Below are 15,460 nucleotides of genomic sequence, written 5' to 3'. Positions count from 1 at the left end.
GTATATAGTATATAGTGCGGCGTATATTGATGCAGGTAGGTATTATCTGATGCAGCTAGGTATTATCAATCACTGTACATTGAGGGGGTTTGAATCACTGTTTACACTCCCCACTTACTGTACCATGTTCTACATATAGAACCTCATCTCATGCACCGGTTTGAATCAAAGCCCTATCGAAAGTACTCAAGCTCTACTGTCTTTAACTATAAATGTTTACACTCCCCACTTACTGTACCATGTTCTACATATAGGCGTTGGAGTATATAGTATACGCCCTCACGTTGTGTCTATTCTACTAGCATTAACCATTAGTTACTAGTACAAACAATCAATAGCGAGTTATATTGATCGCGCTACTAGCATTAACAACTAGTTATTAGTACAAACAATCAATAGCGAGTTATATTGATCGCGCTATGTACGATAGCCATGCTAAAACGCTAGCACAACATTAGCACCTAACCTAACAACAAGCTTAACAAGTCAGAACTCCACAGAACTGGCGCTGCACTGATGGCTGCCTTTCTGATCGTGTACATTCCACCACACGCGAACACTGGGGTCGCACTTTCAAAACTTCACGACGAGGTAAACAAACTCCAGACAGCTAATGTTGACGCTGCCATTTTGGTTCTGGGTGATTTCAACAGCGCGCGTCTTAAAAAGGTGTTGCCGAATTTCTATCAGCATGTGACCTGTCCCACCAGAGGCGAGAACATATTAGACCATGTATACTCGCAATTTAAGAATGGGTACAAGTCACAGGCTCTTAGTCCATTCGGTAAAAGCGATCACGCCGCCATCTTTCTTTTGCCAAAGTACAAACAAAGTCTCAAGCGAACGCCGGTGGTCTCGCGAGAGGTTAAGCGTTGGGCCGTGACGTCAGAGGAGTCACTCCAAGCTGCACTTGGATGCACAGACTGGAGTGTATTCCGTGATAACACAGCCAATATTAACGAATACACCGAAATGGTGATTGACTATGTCTGTACTCTGGTAGAAGAAACAATCCCCTCCACCAAAATTAAAATCTACCCAAATCAAAAGCCCTGGGTAGACAAATCCGTCCGTGAGGCTCTGAAAGTGCGCACATCAGCATACAACACCGGGCTGGTGACAGGCAACATGGAAGAACACAAGATGGCAAGATACAACGTCAGGAGAGCAGTAATAGAGGCAAAACGGCGTTACAGGGATAAAGTTGAACTTCAGTTTGAACAGGCTGACTCTAGAGGCATGTGGCAGGGCCTCAGAACAATGACAGACTACAAAGGCACCCCCCTCAAACTGAACAGTGACATCTCCTTAGCAAATGATCTCAATTCCTTCTATGCGAGGTTTGAGGCTGTGAATAACAACACCAGCCTACAAACCACGGCAATGGGGGGGGGGGGGGTCTGCTGATGGAGACTCAGTGTTCAGGGTAACAGAGCATGAGGTGAGACGGATCTTTAAAAAAGTTAATATCAGGAAGGCAGCAGGACCGGACGGCATCCCCGGCCGCGTCCTAAAAGTCTGTGCCGACCAACTGGCCCCGGTATTCACTGACATCTTCAACCTGTCCTTGGAACAGGCTGTCATCCCCACCTGTCTGAAGAAGTCCACCATCATCCCTGTACCCAAAAAATCTACGCCCGCTTGCCTCAACGACTACCGCCCTGTAGCCCTCACCTCCATAGCCATGAAGTGCTTTGAGAAGCTAGTGAAGGGCTACATCTGTTCCTCCCTCCCCATCAACCTGGACCCTCTGCAATTTGCATATCGCCCCAACAGGTCCACGGAGGACGCCATAGCCCATGTGCTGCACACAGCAGCATCACACCTGGACAAGAGGCAGGGGAACTATGTGAGAATGCTGTTCATCGACTACAGCTCAGCATTCAATACCATAGTCCCCTCCAAACTCATAGCCAAGCTCAGGGACCTGGGCTTGAACTATGACCTCTGCCAGTGGGTCTTGGACTTCCTGACGGGCAGACCCCAGGTGGTAAGAGCCGGCAACTGCACCTCCTCATCCATCACGCTCAACATAGGGGCCCCCCAGGGCTGTGTTCTGAGCCACCTCCTCTACTCCCTGTACACACATGACTGCGTAGCACAGCGGAACAACAACACCATCATCAAATTTGCTGATGACACAGTAGTGGTGGGCCTGATCTCTGCCAACGACGAAAGGGCCTACCTGGAAGAGGTAGAGAACCTGTCACAGTGGTGTCAGGAGAACTGCCTCTCCCTGAACGTCAGCAAAACAAAAGAGATGATTGTGGACTTCAGGAGGTCGGGGGTCAAGGACTACAGCCCCCTCAGCATCGACGGGGCACCGGTTGAGAGAGTGAACAGTTTCAAGTACCTCGGAGCCCACATATCCGAGGACTTGACATGGACCACACATATTGACAGTGTTGTGAAGAAGGCACGACAACGCCTCTACTTCCTCAGGCGCCTAAGGAAGTTCCAAGTCAGTCAGAAGATCCTTAGGAACTTCTACTCATGTACAATAGAGAGCATCCTGACCGGCAACATCACCTCCTGGTTTGGGAATAGCACTGCACAAGACCGAAGCAGACTACAAAGAGTGACACGTTCAGCCGAACGCACAATTGGAGGGGGGCTCCCCACCCTCCAGAATATTTACAACAAGCGGTGCAGGGGCAAGGCTAAGAGAATCATTAAGGACTCCAGTCACCCGAATGCAGACAAACAGCTGCATACAGTGCAACCATTTCACTCACATTTGCCCATTCATTTTTGGACACATCACACACCATCGGTGTGTGTACTGTACGTGTGCTGTCATAGCTCCACCTACAGGCCTAATGGAGAACACCAGGAGAACACCAGGATGTGAATGGAGGGTGAATGTGAGGTATATCGTGTAAATACGTTTTGATTGATCGCAAGACTACACTGTAAAAAAAATTATAATAATAAGTTACCAAAACTTAAAAATATTGAGTTCAGTTACTGTGCATTAAGGTTTTCAGTTTTCAATCCATAATAAGTTAACAGAAAAATAAGTACACAACCACATTATTTCAACCTAATAAAACTATGTTTATTGTCATTGTTTTAAGAACACAAGTTGACTTGGTAATACTCACATTTTGAGTAAAAAAAATTGCTTTTAACATGTGCAATGTTCAATGAAATAGAAAAATAAATAATAAAATTTGTTGATTAATCCCACTGGTCACAATGGTGACCGTAATAATGTTTTTGTTATAAGGCTCTGCAAATGTTACTGAATGATGTAGCAATGTATTTCCAGCTAAATTGAAATAATAAACAAATAAAGGGTCTCAATTAAATATGTGGTAGTAAAAAGAACCGGTGGGAGGATTTCAACAAGATAAATGTGACAACAGTGCAAAATATTTCACTATAATATAAAAAAATATATATAATTATAATGTTTTTTTTTTTTCTTTTTCTTTTTTTTTTTACTGCTGCCCCCTGTGCCTATGCAAATGCCCCCGCGTGCCTATGCAGGCACGCGTGCCTAGGGTTGCCTACCCCTGCTATAACCCCTCAAGAAAAAACTGGCTATACCGCAGTACAAGTGTTTCAGTTTTCAAAAAAGGGTTATTCCAGGCCTACGGGTCGACAAAACATTACTTCGGACCGGGCCCGGCGGCTCGGGAAGCACACAGGGTTACCAGAGGAGGTCCAAAAGACCACCCCAACAGCCCCCTCTTCGCCACGCGTGAGAGAGGAGCGAAAAGAATGGAGAACCAGGCCTAACCTTACTGCACTTGGTATTCCCAGGCGGTCTCCCATCCAAGTACTAACCAGGACCGAACCTGCTTAGCTTCCGAGATCGGACGAGATCGGGCGTGTGGATGAAATTTGAGAAGGAGATGAGTGTGTGGCCCCACCCCTGCTTATGTAGGCAGCAGATGGGGGTGTGGTCAGACGGATGTTGGTATGTAAAGGTACATTTTGAAATGTATTCAGTGCATATCCACTGAAGCGAGATATATGCATTATGATGCTGAGCGGAAGCTAGCATGAAACAGAACCACCTGTACTGTGGTAGTGAAAGGTTAACCTTCTGTAGTGTGGCAGTGAAAGTGTTAACTAGGGATGGTCGATATTGGCTTTTTTACCGATACCGATATACCGATATTGTCCAACTCTTAATTTCCGATACCGATATATGCAGGGTTTCCCCCCCCCAAAAAAAGTTCAGGTAATTAACATTACATATCTCTTGTTGTGGAATTAACACAACATTATGCATACTTTTGACAATAAATAAAATCAGAATTTGTTCTTACTTGCTTGCCTGGGTAAATAAAGGTTATAGAAATGTAAAAAAAAAAAAAAAAAAATTGAAAACCATTTGAAAACCGATACCGATATTTTCCGATATCACATTTTAATGCCGATATCGGCCGATAATATCGGTAGGCCGATAATATCGGACATCCCTAGTGTTAACCATTTGTAGCATGGTAGTGAAAGGGTTAACATCATATTATAGCCTAGGTGGAACAATTACATTGAGACATAAACAAACACTACCTTTGTACGATCAAAGATGACTAGAGGTGCCTCCACTTTGTTTTCCTTGGCAATGTTTCTCATTATGGCTTCTGCCTCCTCCACTCTGCCCTGGCTAATCAACCAGCGAGGACTTTCTGGAATTAACCTGTCATGCGAGAAGAGAGGGGGATCAAAGATAAGGACATAATTCAACTGCACCAATGGCCACCATCTTGAAATGAAAAAGTGAGCCTGGTTTGGGAAAACCAAATAATACAAGGACTCCCATGATGTGAAATACAGAGTTATAAATAACATTGGATTTTGTATAAAAATTATGAAAGTAACGTAATAACGGTTTGCTATTACAGTACAATCACATGGCTCCTGCTTTTTCAGTGATTGGTTCACCATCGTTTTTCTTACTTAAGAATAAAAAAGGTTAATTCAAATGGACACCATCTTTAAAAATCTTTATTCCTGAATCAAGGTTTTTATCATTGGAGTCAATGTTGGAGTTTCCACCTCCTAACAGTCAATATAACAGTCAACATTATGTGGTTTAGGATAGTAGGAACAACTTTGTTGGAGTACAACATAGGAAGTGTTCATTGTTTGAGCTCAAAATAGGGTAACTTCATAATATTCTCTTAACTACTAGACAATGCTTTATGGCTGACAGACACACAAGAAAATCCGTCAAGCAGCCACATTGTAAGAATAACATTAATTACAACAATAATTACAGTTAAGTTAAAAAGTGTGGGACAAATCGGAGTCCATTGCACAGCTCCTTAGCGACCATCTCTCCCATGGGGTCCTACTAATCACCATAAAATACCACAAAGAACCACAAAGTACCACAAAATACCCCCAAAGTGCCCCAAAATACCCCAAAGTGTACCCCAAAATACCACAAAGTACCCCAAAGTATACCCCAAAATACCACAAAGTATACCACAAAGTACCCCAAAATACCCCATAGTACCACAAAATACCCCAAAGTGCCCTGAAATACCCCAAAGTACCCCAAAGTATACCCTAAAATAACACAAAGTATCACAAAATACCCCAATGAACCTCAAAGTTCCCCAAAGTATACCTCAATGTACCACAAAACTGGCTCAGAGGTAGAGCAGGTCAACTAATGATCATATGGTCAATGGTTTGGTCAGTGGTTTGAATCCCAGCTCCTTCTGTTCACATGCCGAAGTGTCCTTGGGCAAGACACAGAACCCCAAATTGCTCCCAATGAGCAGGCTAGCACCTTGCATGGCATCTGGCTGCCATTGCTCTGCGAGTGCATGTGTGAATTGGTGAAGGAGAGGCAATTATAAAGCTCTTTGTGCAGGTAGGAAAGCACTATATATGTGCTGTCCATTTCTCATTCCCAAAGTACCACATATTTTCAAAACAAATGTTTATTTTAATATATTATAAATTATAATCTCCAAATGTAATAACATCTGTATTGAACACTGAACAAACAGTATAAAATGTTTGAACAAATTCCAGTTCAAAATATACTTTGAGGTTCTTTGGGGTATTTTGTGATACTTTGCGGTATTTTAGGGTACTTTGGGGTACTTTGTGGTATATTTCCAGGCACTTTGGAGTATGTTGTGGTACTTGGGGGTATTTGTAGGGTACTTTATGGTATTTTGGGGTATACTTTGGGGTACTTTGTGGTTCTTTGTGGTACTTTATGGTGATTAGTAGGACCCCTCCCATGTGACGTGAATGCAGGGGGAAAAAGCATTTGTCTTTTATTCAAAACGAAGGTAGCACTTGCTTTGCTACTAAATGAACAGAGACAGAGATTCAGTTCCCCCAAACTTGTAATGAACCAAGTAGCATTGTTTACTGGAATTTACCACCAGAATGGGATGTAGATCAGCATAACAACAGACAGGATGATGATCAGAGTCCTCCATTCCTCTATTCCATAGGCAATCCCAGGTAGTATCATGTATCCGAAGGTGAAGAAAAGAAATAGCCCACCGAAGGCTGCATACAGCTCACGCATATACTTACTCAACACCTCTGTCGCTGTTGTCAAGAAGAAAATAAGTTCACGCATGAGCCAACACAAATATGACTAGATATAACAATAGCTGATACACACTCCATGTCCCTAGAAGCATAATACATTTACAAACTGATTAGATAACTGGCAGGGTCGAGGAGTAGTTTCTGATTATATGTTTAACTGGTGTCTGGAAAAACCTGGGGCTGGGTCAGATGTCCCAGGGTCCTTCTTGTACACTGTTACGATTATACCAAAACAATATAATACATAACTTATATAGAGGTTTACTGAGAATAAAGTTAGTACAAAATGACTGGAGCTGATCCATGGAGCACATCTCTCCAGTGTGGGGGTGTATTAAGCTATCCAAGATCATAAACCCTTTGTATTCATAAATTTTCTGTCTGCTATTTCTCGCCACAGTCAAAGGGTTCTATGAGGTCATTGTGTAACCTGTGATCTCACACAACACAGCGCCACCCAATTCGGGAATATTGTGCTTTGTCTGCCAGAAGAAAATATTAATATTACATTTTCATGAAAGCTGAAAGAAATTGTGAATTATCAACATCATCAAAATGCAAGAAAATATCACAATATCACTTGTTGCCCATATTGCCCACCCCTAGGGAAAAGGCATTCTGATGGTGAGGTTAAAAACATGAACGTCATTATGACTGTAAACGACACAATAATGATATTATTCAAATGGCAGTCTGTAAACTGGAATACATTGTCCATTTTACCCTCCAATTACGCAGGCCTACTTTTAACCCTTTAGTTGCCGAAAACGTAGATCTACGTTTCTGTGGCCCAGTGGTTGACGTTATTTATTTTATTTGCTATTGCCATTCATAATCCATTGAGGCACCTTGTGCAGGCTGTCCTGAATGTGTCTGAGATCGCAAACGGCCAATACCGCCGCCTAACGCCTTGCGGCCGCTATTGCACTCCATTTGAAACTATGTGGCTTGGCATCTGGGCCGTGGGGGCGGGGTCTGAACAGTCGGGCAAGACAAGCGGTTACCACAGTTGCCTCGACGAGGGCCCCCCCCCCGTCCATATTCATTGCTGGATTATGTTGGAAACATGATAGCGATGAGTATTTGGAATGGCGATCAGATAATTGGATTATTCTTTTTGCAGTACATCATAGACAAGGTAAGGGCTATATATTATCAATCTTGCGTTGATCCGATAATTTTTTCCCGCGATCGGGGCGTGTGTGTGTGCCAGTGTCGTGTTGGTGGCGATCGAAGCATAGAAACACGACCCCCCCCCCCCCCACACACACACTCTTTCTTGCATGCATGAGGAAACATAATACAGATAATCTAGCGTTGATTTCAGATTGATCATTGATCCAGGCGAGACATGGGATGATTTATAGTGAAATGCAGATAAACGCTGTTTTGGCTGCGTTCCCTGGGATTACACAGAATCGCTCTGGAACTATGCTCGTATTCACCACGGTATAAAACGGAAATGTATGGATGAAAAAATTATCTGTTTTTTGCATGTTGACCGGAAGCAACTCACTGACAATCGACAGTGTTATTAGATCCATAGCTATAATATTTAATATAGGTTTAGCACTGCAAAACACCGGCATTTATCCCATTGAACAGAGCGCTGGCACTCACGGCCCACAGCGTCCCCTGCTGAACGGCACTTGATGTGTTAAGAGACCAAACAATCCTAAAGTAATCAAATAATCAAGTTTGTGTTGGAATATAATCAGGTTTGTGTTGGAATATAATCCAATCAATTATGTTACTAATTTGATTATTTATCAGTAATCTGTATTTTTTTTTAAGTAATGTTCCCATTCAATGTCCATGATCATTGGTTCCTGAGAAGTAATGTCACTATAATCCACTTTTTAACATTTGTCTCGTGATAATGTAAAATCTTTGTGTTTTTTCATTCCAAGTCTTACCCAGTACAAAATTTGAAAGGTTGAGAGACAGGACAAAACTCCCACTGGTGAAGAGGAGTAAGCAGAGGACCTCGTAGGAAGGAGAAAAGGCTTGGAGCAGGACCGATACGAAGGTAGCTACAATGGAGAAGAAAAGAACCTTCTTCCTCCCAATTCTGAATGAAGGGACAGAGGAAACATCTGTTTTCATCTCAGAACGTACCCATGCTTTTGATTTACATCTCAGCAAGCGTTCTCCCACCGCTCCATGCAATGGACTAGACAAAAACAACTAAAAACGCACAACTTCAATCAATCTGAATAAATACATTTGTACTGTCTTCTACTATTATGCACTGTGCTACTAAATAATCTTCCTTGCCTACATTACTACCTACTATGGTAATATGTCTATACTACTGTGCACCCAAGACTGAAGCACTCAAGTTTGACACTGTTGACGCACAATCATACTTACCCTTAGCTGCTGACTTGTACAGAACTTCGCTTTGGATACAAGTGTCAGTTAATGATTAAATGTAAACTGATATCGCCGTACTTATGCTTATGTTCATGGTATCTAGGGACATCTATGGACCTCAGGGAATGTATTCCCAGTGTCAGATATATTGTGTATGTTACTATGCTTGAGTAAATTGTAATGAACCAAAGGAGAATATAAATTATTATTAACACTTTGAGAGCCCACCACGTGATAACACGTGTTATCAGCCCGCCCCCTGAATGCCCACCACGACAATTAGCGTGTGATTTTTTTATTAGCGCTCTGAATTCATATTTCACCAACGGAGTCTTCCGTTGGTAAACCAGCCCCATCAGGAGCTCAGATGTGAAAAACCGCCCTCTATCGTCTCCCAGATGGTAATGCACCCTTTTGGAATGCACTCAATGAAAATGGATGAGAAAAGAAAAATCCGGAATCCACATTTTACTTCTCAGGCATGTACCCCGAGCCGATCGGATTCATTGTGGACCATCAGAACAGCGTGGAATATGTGTTTACAGTATGTAGCGTTGGATCAATAAAAGCGATCGATTTTTGGAATGGCGATCAGGAATTGGAATGATCTTTTTGGATAACATCTGATCTCAGGTAAGGAATCTATTTTACCAGTCTTAGGATAATCAGACCTGTTTTCACGGATATATACGCTTTTCCCCTATGTGTGTGTGTGGCTGTGTGGCTGTGCGAGCGATCAGGAACTAAGAGAATCGATTTTCAGCTAGCGGCCCCAGCGTGCATACGTACACATACTATCGATAATCTAGCATTTATTTGAAAACGATTCATAAATAGGCCGAAAAATGACAACGTTCTAGAATATTCCAGTACAGGGTGTTTATCACGGAATCTTTATATTTTCCTTGAAAACGAGGGCTTTTCAAAATGCTATAAAACGGAAATGAAAAAAACAATCCGCTTCGACAATGTTGACTGAAAATGAGTCATTGATAAGCGACGGGCAGATTAGACACATAGCCATAATTTAAAACATAGATTAGGTGTTATTAAAGCTAACATTGTGTATGCTGGGCATTCAAGCACTAAATCGTGCGCCCCCTGCTGGCACTGAAAGTGTTAATAGTAGTTATTTTTTCCATCTTTGATGGTGGATAACACCATGCTAACAATGACCAAAAGCCAAAATATGCCACTGAGCTCATTCAGCTACTTCTTGAGAACAAGTATAGTGAAAAGCTAAGCAAATGAACAAAGGGCAGGTCATTTACAGTTTTTTTTTGTAGATACAGTACTGCATTTTTCCATCCGGTCACATGCAATATGAAATATGAAATGGAATATAAAATGCCAGGCCAATAAATGGCTTTATATGGTCAAGTGATACATAATTTTTTTTTTTTTAAGATATTTTGATTTTTAATTTTTTTTTGCGTTTTATCGCTTTATTGCTACTGGGCAGTCCAGTAGAGAGAGACAGAGGAGGAATGGGAGACAGAGTGGGGGGAAGACATTCGGCAAATAACGACGGGTTCGGGAGTCGAACCCGGGTCGGCTGTGTCGCGGCTGAGCGTGCTACAGTATGTGGTTCGCCACTGGGGCACCCGTGATACATAATTTTAAAGGGCGATCTCCTCTTAATCTGGATGTAGTACCAACAGGTGCCCGGTAGAGGGCAGCAAAGACTGTGAATGAAATCTACTGTAAATACAGCATGATTTTTTTCCGTAGCCTCTGTTTCCGACGACGCTCTCTGATTGGCTAGGCCGCGTACAGCGAAGAAGAAAATACCCTCTCTGATTGGTTTAGCTCCGAAGGGTCTCTTCCGCCTTGTACATATATTCTCTGCTTCGAAGTGGTTATGCTTAGGCATTCTTTCGAAGTGGTTATGCTTAGGCATTCTTTCGAAGTGGTTATGCTTTCGAAGTGGTTATGCTTAGGCATTCTTTCGAAGTGGTTATGCTTAGGCATTCTTTCGAAGTGGTTATGCTTAGGCCCTCTTTCGAAGTGGTTATGCTTAGGCATTCTTTCGACGTGGTTATGCTTAGAGTTAGGGTTAGCCAATCGGAGAGCGTCTTTTTCTTCTTCGCTGCAATCAAAGAGCGTCTTCGCTCACAGAGGCTACGTAAAAAAATCACGCGTAAATACATACTGTAAATTACTTCTGCCATTTTTACGGGATTGAGACACGTTTTTCCTAGACGTTCACAGAAAGGTAAAGAAACAATATACGTTGTATTTTATGGCAATATCGTTGAGGTTTGTTCGACCCGTGAGATATAAACACGACATTCCAGTCAATGCTTGTAAGAAAAAAGTTTTTACTTCCGTTGTCGGCAGCTGGTGTGAGCTGGGTAGTGTAGTTATGAGTGCTTCCTGTTCTCATGTATGAATCATTTGATTTATGGTGCAATGCGCAGAGATTTTTTATACGATAATATTTCGCTAATAACACTTAACCTGTTAACGTTCAGAGGCTTCAGGCTGTGTTTTTGCAGATCAACCAACACATTGTTGGAAAGCTAAAATGCCTGATGTTTGATTGACACCCTACTCAATCTATTACATATTAGTACCACTATGAGAAAAACATGTGTAAAACACACATTTTCCATGGGATTGTTATCAACTTTCAATTATCAAAAATTCAGGCTATGGAACCGTTGTGTTTTCCAGCTTCAACCTCAGCTGGAACTCTTTGCAAGCATCTGTTTGCAAGTAAACAACTTTTATTTCAGTGTGTTCAAACCTCTGTAACTCTATTACATTAGCACTCAGAGTGATTCTTTCCTTTCCTTTCAAAAGAGACCAGACTCATGCATGTGCTATAAGTGGTTCAAGAATAAATAGCTAATTACTTTGGGTATGCAATTGACAGGCGTTTTATGCTAAATGTGCCGGATGGATAAGAGGTTAAAATCATTGCTAAACAAACGTAGTGCTGAAAATATACACTTTGACTGCTGTTTTGGGGTCTTTACTCTTGGCTACATTTGAACAAGAAACACAACATCACTTAATATGGACTGTATTGATATATTTGGGCAACGTTAAATAAATATCTTAAAAGAAACACAGTGTAAAAGTAGAATAAAGTCAGCTCGTGTTTTGTGTGTCGTGCTACCGTCGTAAATTAGATTGGAATACCTATCTGAGAGGACGCCTGAGACGAAGGATCCAAACAGGTTGCCAGTGAACAACACTGAGATAGTTAGAGGGACTTTCCAACCATTTTCACAGACAAGGTCCCACTAGGAAAAGAAAAAATAGCAGAGAGAGCAGGTAAATAGAATAATTTCAAATTGAAGTTACCTAATTTAAATTATACAAGAGATTTGTACTTTTGAACCCATTAAATTAACTGGTAAATAATATAGCCTACGTTTTCACTATTCCAGCAGTTCATCCTCTGAAGTGGGACTTTAAATGGACATTCCACGCTAAAATATAATTGACATGATATTTTGAACAGCTCGAGTCATCAGAAAGAGGAGACACTAGCGGTGATGTCATTAAGAGACTGACAGATCCTGGAGCTTCTCCATGGACAGTGAATACTGATTACAACTCCCAGGACATTATGACACATCAGTAACCCATGGTGATTTGACTGGGAGAAATGTATGAGCCCACAAACTGGTGAATAATTAATAGTCAATGGAACGACAAAAAAGGTATCGTTTGATGACATCACAAGTTAAAGCCTTGATGATCTGATATCCGGCTTAGGAAAATAATTGTTCAATTGAATTAACTGTCCAAGATCAGTTACATTTGCTTTAGGCTAGAAGCTAGATCGTCCCTTCATTAATATTTTAGGCTGTTGCATAACTTAGATTTTGATTAAAAGTGAATCTTGCACGTTTTTTCTTGAATTTTGTGTTTTTAAACACACACACAGAGACGATGGTAGAGTGGTAGACGTCTGTGCCAAAAGTAATGTATGGCATAACTTGAACACTGTGAATAGAGTTCAGTATGTCTTGACGTTTACTGAGAGTTAGTGCAAAATTACTCGAGCTGGTCTATGGGGGACAACTCTCCTGTGTGGGGGTGTAATGCTCCCACACTGTAGACATAGTAAGCACGCTATTCAAGATCATAAATGCTTTTAAACACACACACACACACACACACACACCACACACACACACACACACACACACACACACACACACACACACACACACACACACACACACACACACACACACACACACACACACACAGAGCTACCTCAGTGACGATGGTGGAGTGGTAGACGTCTGTGCTGTAGCTCCAGCCCTCCACGCAGGCCTCCTTCTCCAGCCCGGTGAGGTTGACGTCCCTGCCGGGGGAGTAGCCCTGAGCGGACAGGTTCCTGACCACGTCCAGCCTGTATCTGCTGCAACTGCTCCTCTCCTCCAGGCCGTCCACCACCTCCAGAGGGATTATTGCCTCCGCCCACGCCTCGCTCAGGTTGGCCCCCGAGACGAGGCAGTGGTGGCGGGGAACTCCTCCGACGAACAGCATGTAGAACTGGTTCATTCCGCTGGAAACGGCCATCAAACTCAGGAGGAAGAAAACCCTCCAGTAAAAAGGTCCTTTCTCGCCCAGGAACGAGGTGGCCTCTTCGTAATAAGTCATCTCTCTGCAGCGCGTGTGTGTGTGTATGTCTGGTCAGGACACACAGAAGACCACCTTGAAACCATCACTTATTAAAGAGACCTTTGCCTACTGAGACACATGACCCCAACAGTATTGAGTGAGGCAAATGATTTACACAAGTGTGGGGGGGGGGGGGGCATGCATACTTACTTTTACTACTACAAGTAACTAGCTATTCAGCACTATAAATGTTATGGTTTGTAACCGACCCCAATCGCACAACACAAGACAGGTATGAGAGTAAGCCAAGAACTGGGCATTTATTGAATACAAACAAAAAAGCGGTACTGTCCCTTTAAGGGAGAACACAAAAATACAGGAACAAGGAAAAAAGGGCAATGTGCCTTTAAGAGGCGAGCTGGCTAAGGGGAAGGCTAAGGGAGAACACAAAAATACTGGAACAAGGAAAAAGGGCAATGTGCCTTTAAGAGGCGAGCAGGCTAAGGGGAAGGCTAAGGGAGAACACAAAATACAGGAAACAAGAATTAGGGAAAAGTGGCACTGTGCCTTTAAGAGGCGAGCAGGCTAAAGGGCTAAGGCTAAAGGACAGGGCCAGGGCAAAGGACAGGGCAGGAACAGGGGCACTGGAGAGGGGAACTGGGACAGAGGCCCGGGGAGGCGGGCTGGAGACAGGGACAGAGAAAACAGGGTTAAGGCCTTGGACAGGGCGAGGGCCAGAGCTGCTTACAGGGATGGAGTAGGAGCGCGCAGGCTAGAAGTCTGGAGTGGTGCGCGTCGGCTTGAAGAGCGCGCCAGCTCGGAGAGCGCGCCGGCTCGGAGAGACGCATCCTCCCGTAGAGAATTAGAGAGCGATGCGCGTCTGGAGTAGTAGCGCGCCGGCTAAACGTCTGGAGTGGTGCGCGTCTGGAGTAGTAGCGCATCTGGAGTAGTACCGCGTCGGCTAGAAGAGCGCGCCGGCTCGGAGAGACGCATCCTCCCGTAGAGTATTAGGAAGCGATGCGCGTCTGGAGTGGTGCGCGTCTGCTGTAGGAGCGCGTCTGCGCGGGGTCTGGAGTGGAGCGCGTCTGCTGTAGGAGCGCGTCTGCTGTAGGAGCGCATCTGCGCGGGGTCTGGAGTGGAGCGCGTCTGCTGTAGGAGCGCGTCTGCTGTAGGAGCGCGTCTGCGCGGGGTCTGGAGTGGAGCGCGTCTGCTGTAGGAGCGCGTCTGCTGTAGGAGCGCGTCTGCGCGGGGTCTGGAGTGGAGCGCGTCTGCTGTAGGAGCGCGTCTGCTGTAGGAGCGCGTCTGCGCGGGGTCTGGAGTGGAACACTGGAATACCTCCCGTAGAGAATTAGAGAGCGCAGGCTGTGTCCCACTCCAGGCAAACGGCGACAGGTGGCGAAGGCTGGCTCCTCGTCTCACGCCGAAGATGAACCAGCATACAGATTACAGAAACAGATACAGATAGAGAATCTCCCGTAGGAGCTTACAGATAGAGAACGACCCGACCAGGACTGGGGGGGAGATCGAGGTATTTAAAGCCCACTGGGGCGCTAATTAGAACACACATCAGGTGCGAGAAGGTAATTGATACTTGACTTAGAAGTGTGTGTTCGGCAAGGACCAATCAACACAGAATCCTCACAGTACCTTAAAGGAACGGAGCGAGGCAGGGAATGCAATACACAAACAACGACAACGCGAGGGTGGGGGCTGGTGAGGTGAGGAGACAGGGAATAAAAGGTCCAGGGAACAGGAATTAAAGGTCCAGGGAAGAGGCGAACCTCACAGTACCCTAAAGGAACGGAGCGAGGCAGGGAATGCAATACATAAACAACGACAACGCGAGGGTGGGGGCTGGTGAGGTGAGGAGACAGGGAATTAAAGGTCCAGGGAACAGGAATTAAAGGTCAGGGAAGAGGCGAACCTCACAGTACTCCCCCCTCCACGGGAGCCACCG

General features: G+C 43.9%; 1 protein-coding gene across 1 annotated transcript in view; it reads right to left on the bottom strand.

Annotated features, from left to right (window-relative positions):
• LOC311224172 (solute carrier family 22 member 4-like) overlaps positions 1–13,542 on the bottom strand; it is a gene marked incomplete at its 5' end in the record, with an annotated part of 32,438 nt that extends 18,896 nt beyond the window's left edge. The window contains 5 exons of the mRNA XM_084309045.1: positions 4,528–4,654; positions 6,363–6,537; positions 8,457–8,611; positions 12,064–12,167; positions 13,153–13,542. Of these exons, the coding sequence (XP_084165171.1) occupies positions 4,528–4,654; positions 6,363–6,537; positions 8,457–8,611; positions 12,064–12,167; positions 13,153–13,542 (951 nt within the window). The remainder of the gene's footprint in view (positions 1–4,527; positions 4,655–6,362; positions 6,538–8,456; positions 8,612–12,063; positions 12,168–13,152) is intronic.
• Positions 13,543–15,460: the final 1,918 nt, after the last annotated feature.

Source organism: Notolepis coatsorum (assembly GCF_963971535.1).
Source record: "Notolepis coatsorum genome assembly, chromosome: 1".
Classification (NCBI taxonomy): Eukaryota; Metazoa; Chordata; class Actinopteri; order Aulopiformes; family Paralepididae; genus Notolepis; species Notolepis coatsorum.
This window is presented reverse-complemented; position numbering and strand designations above follow the sequence as displayed.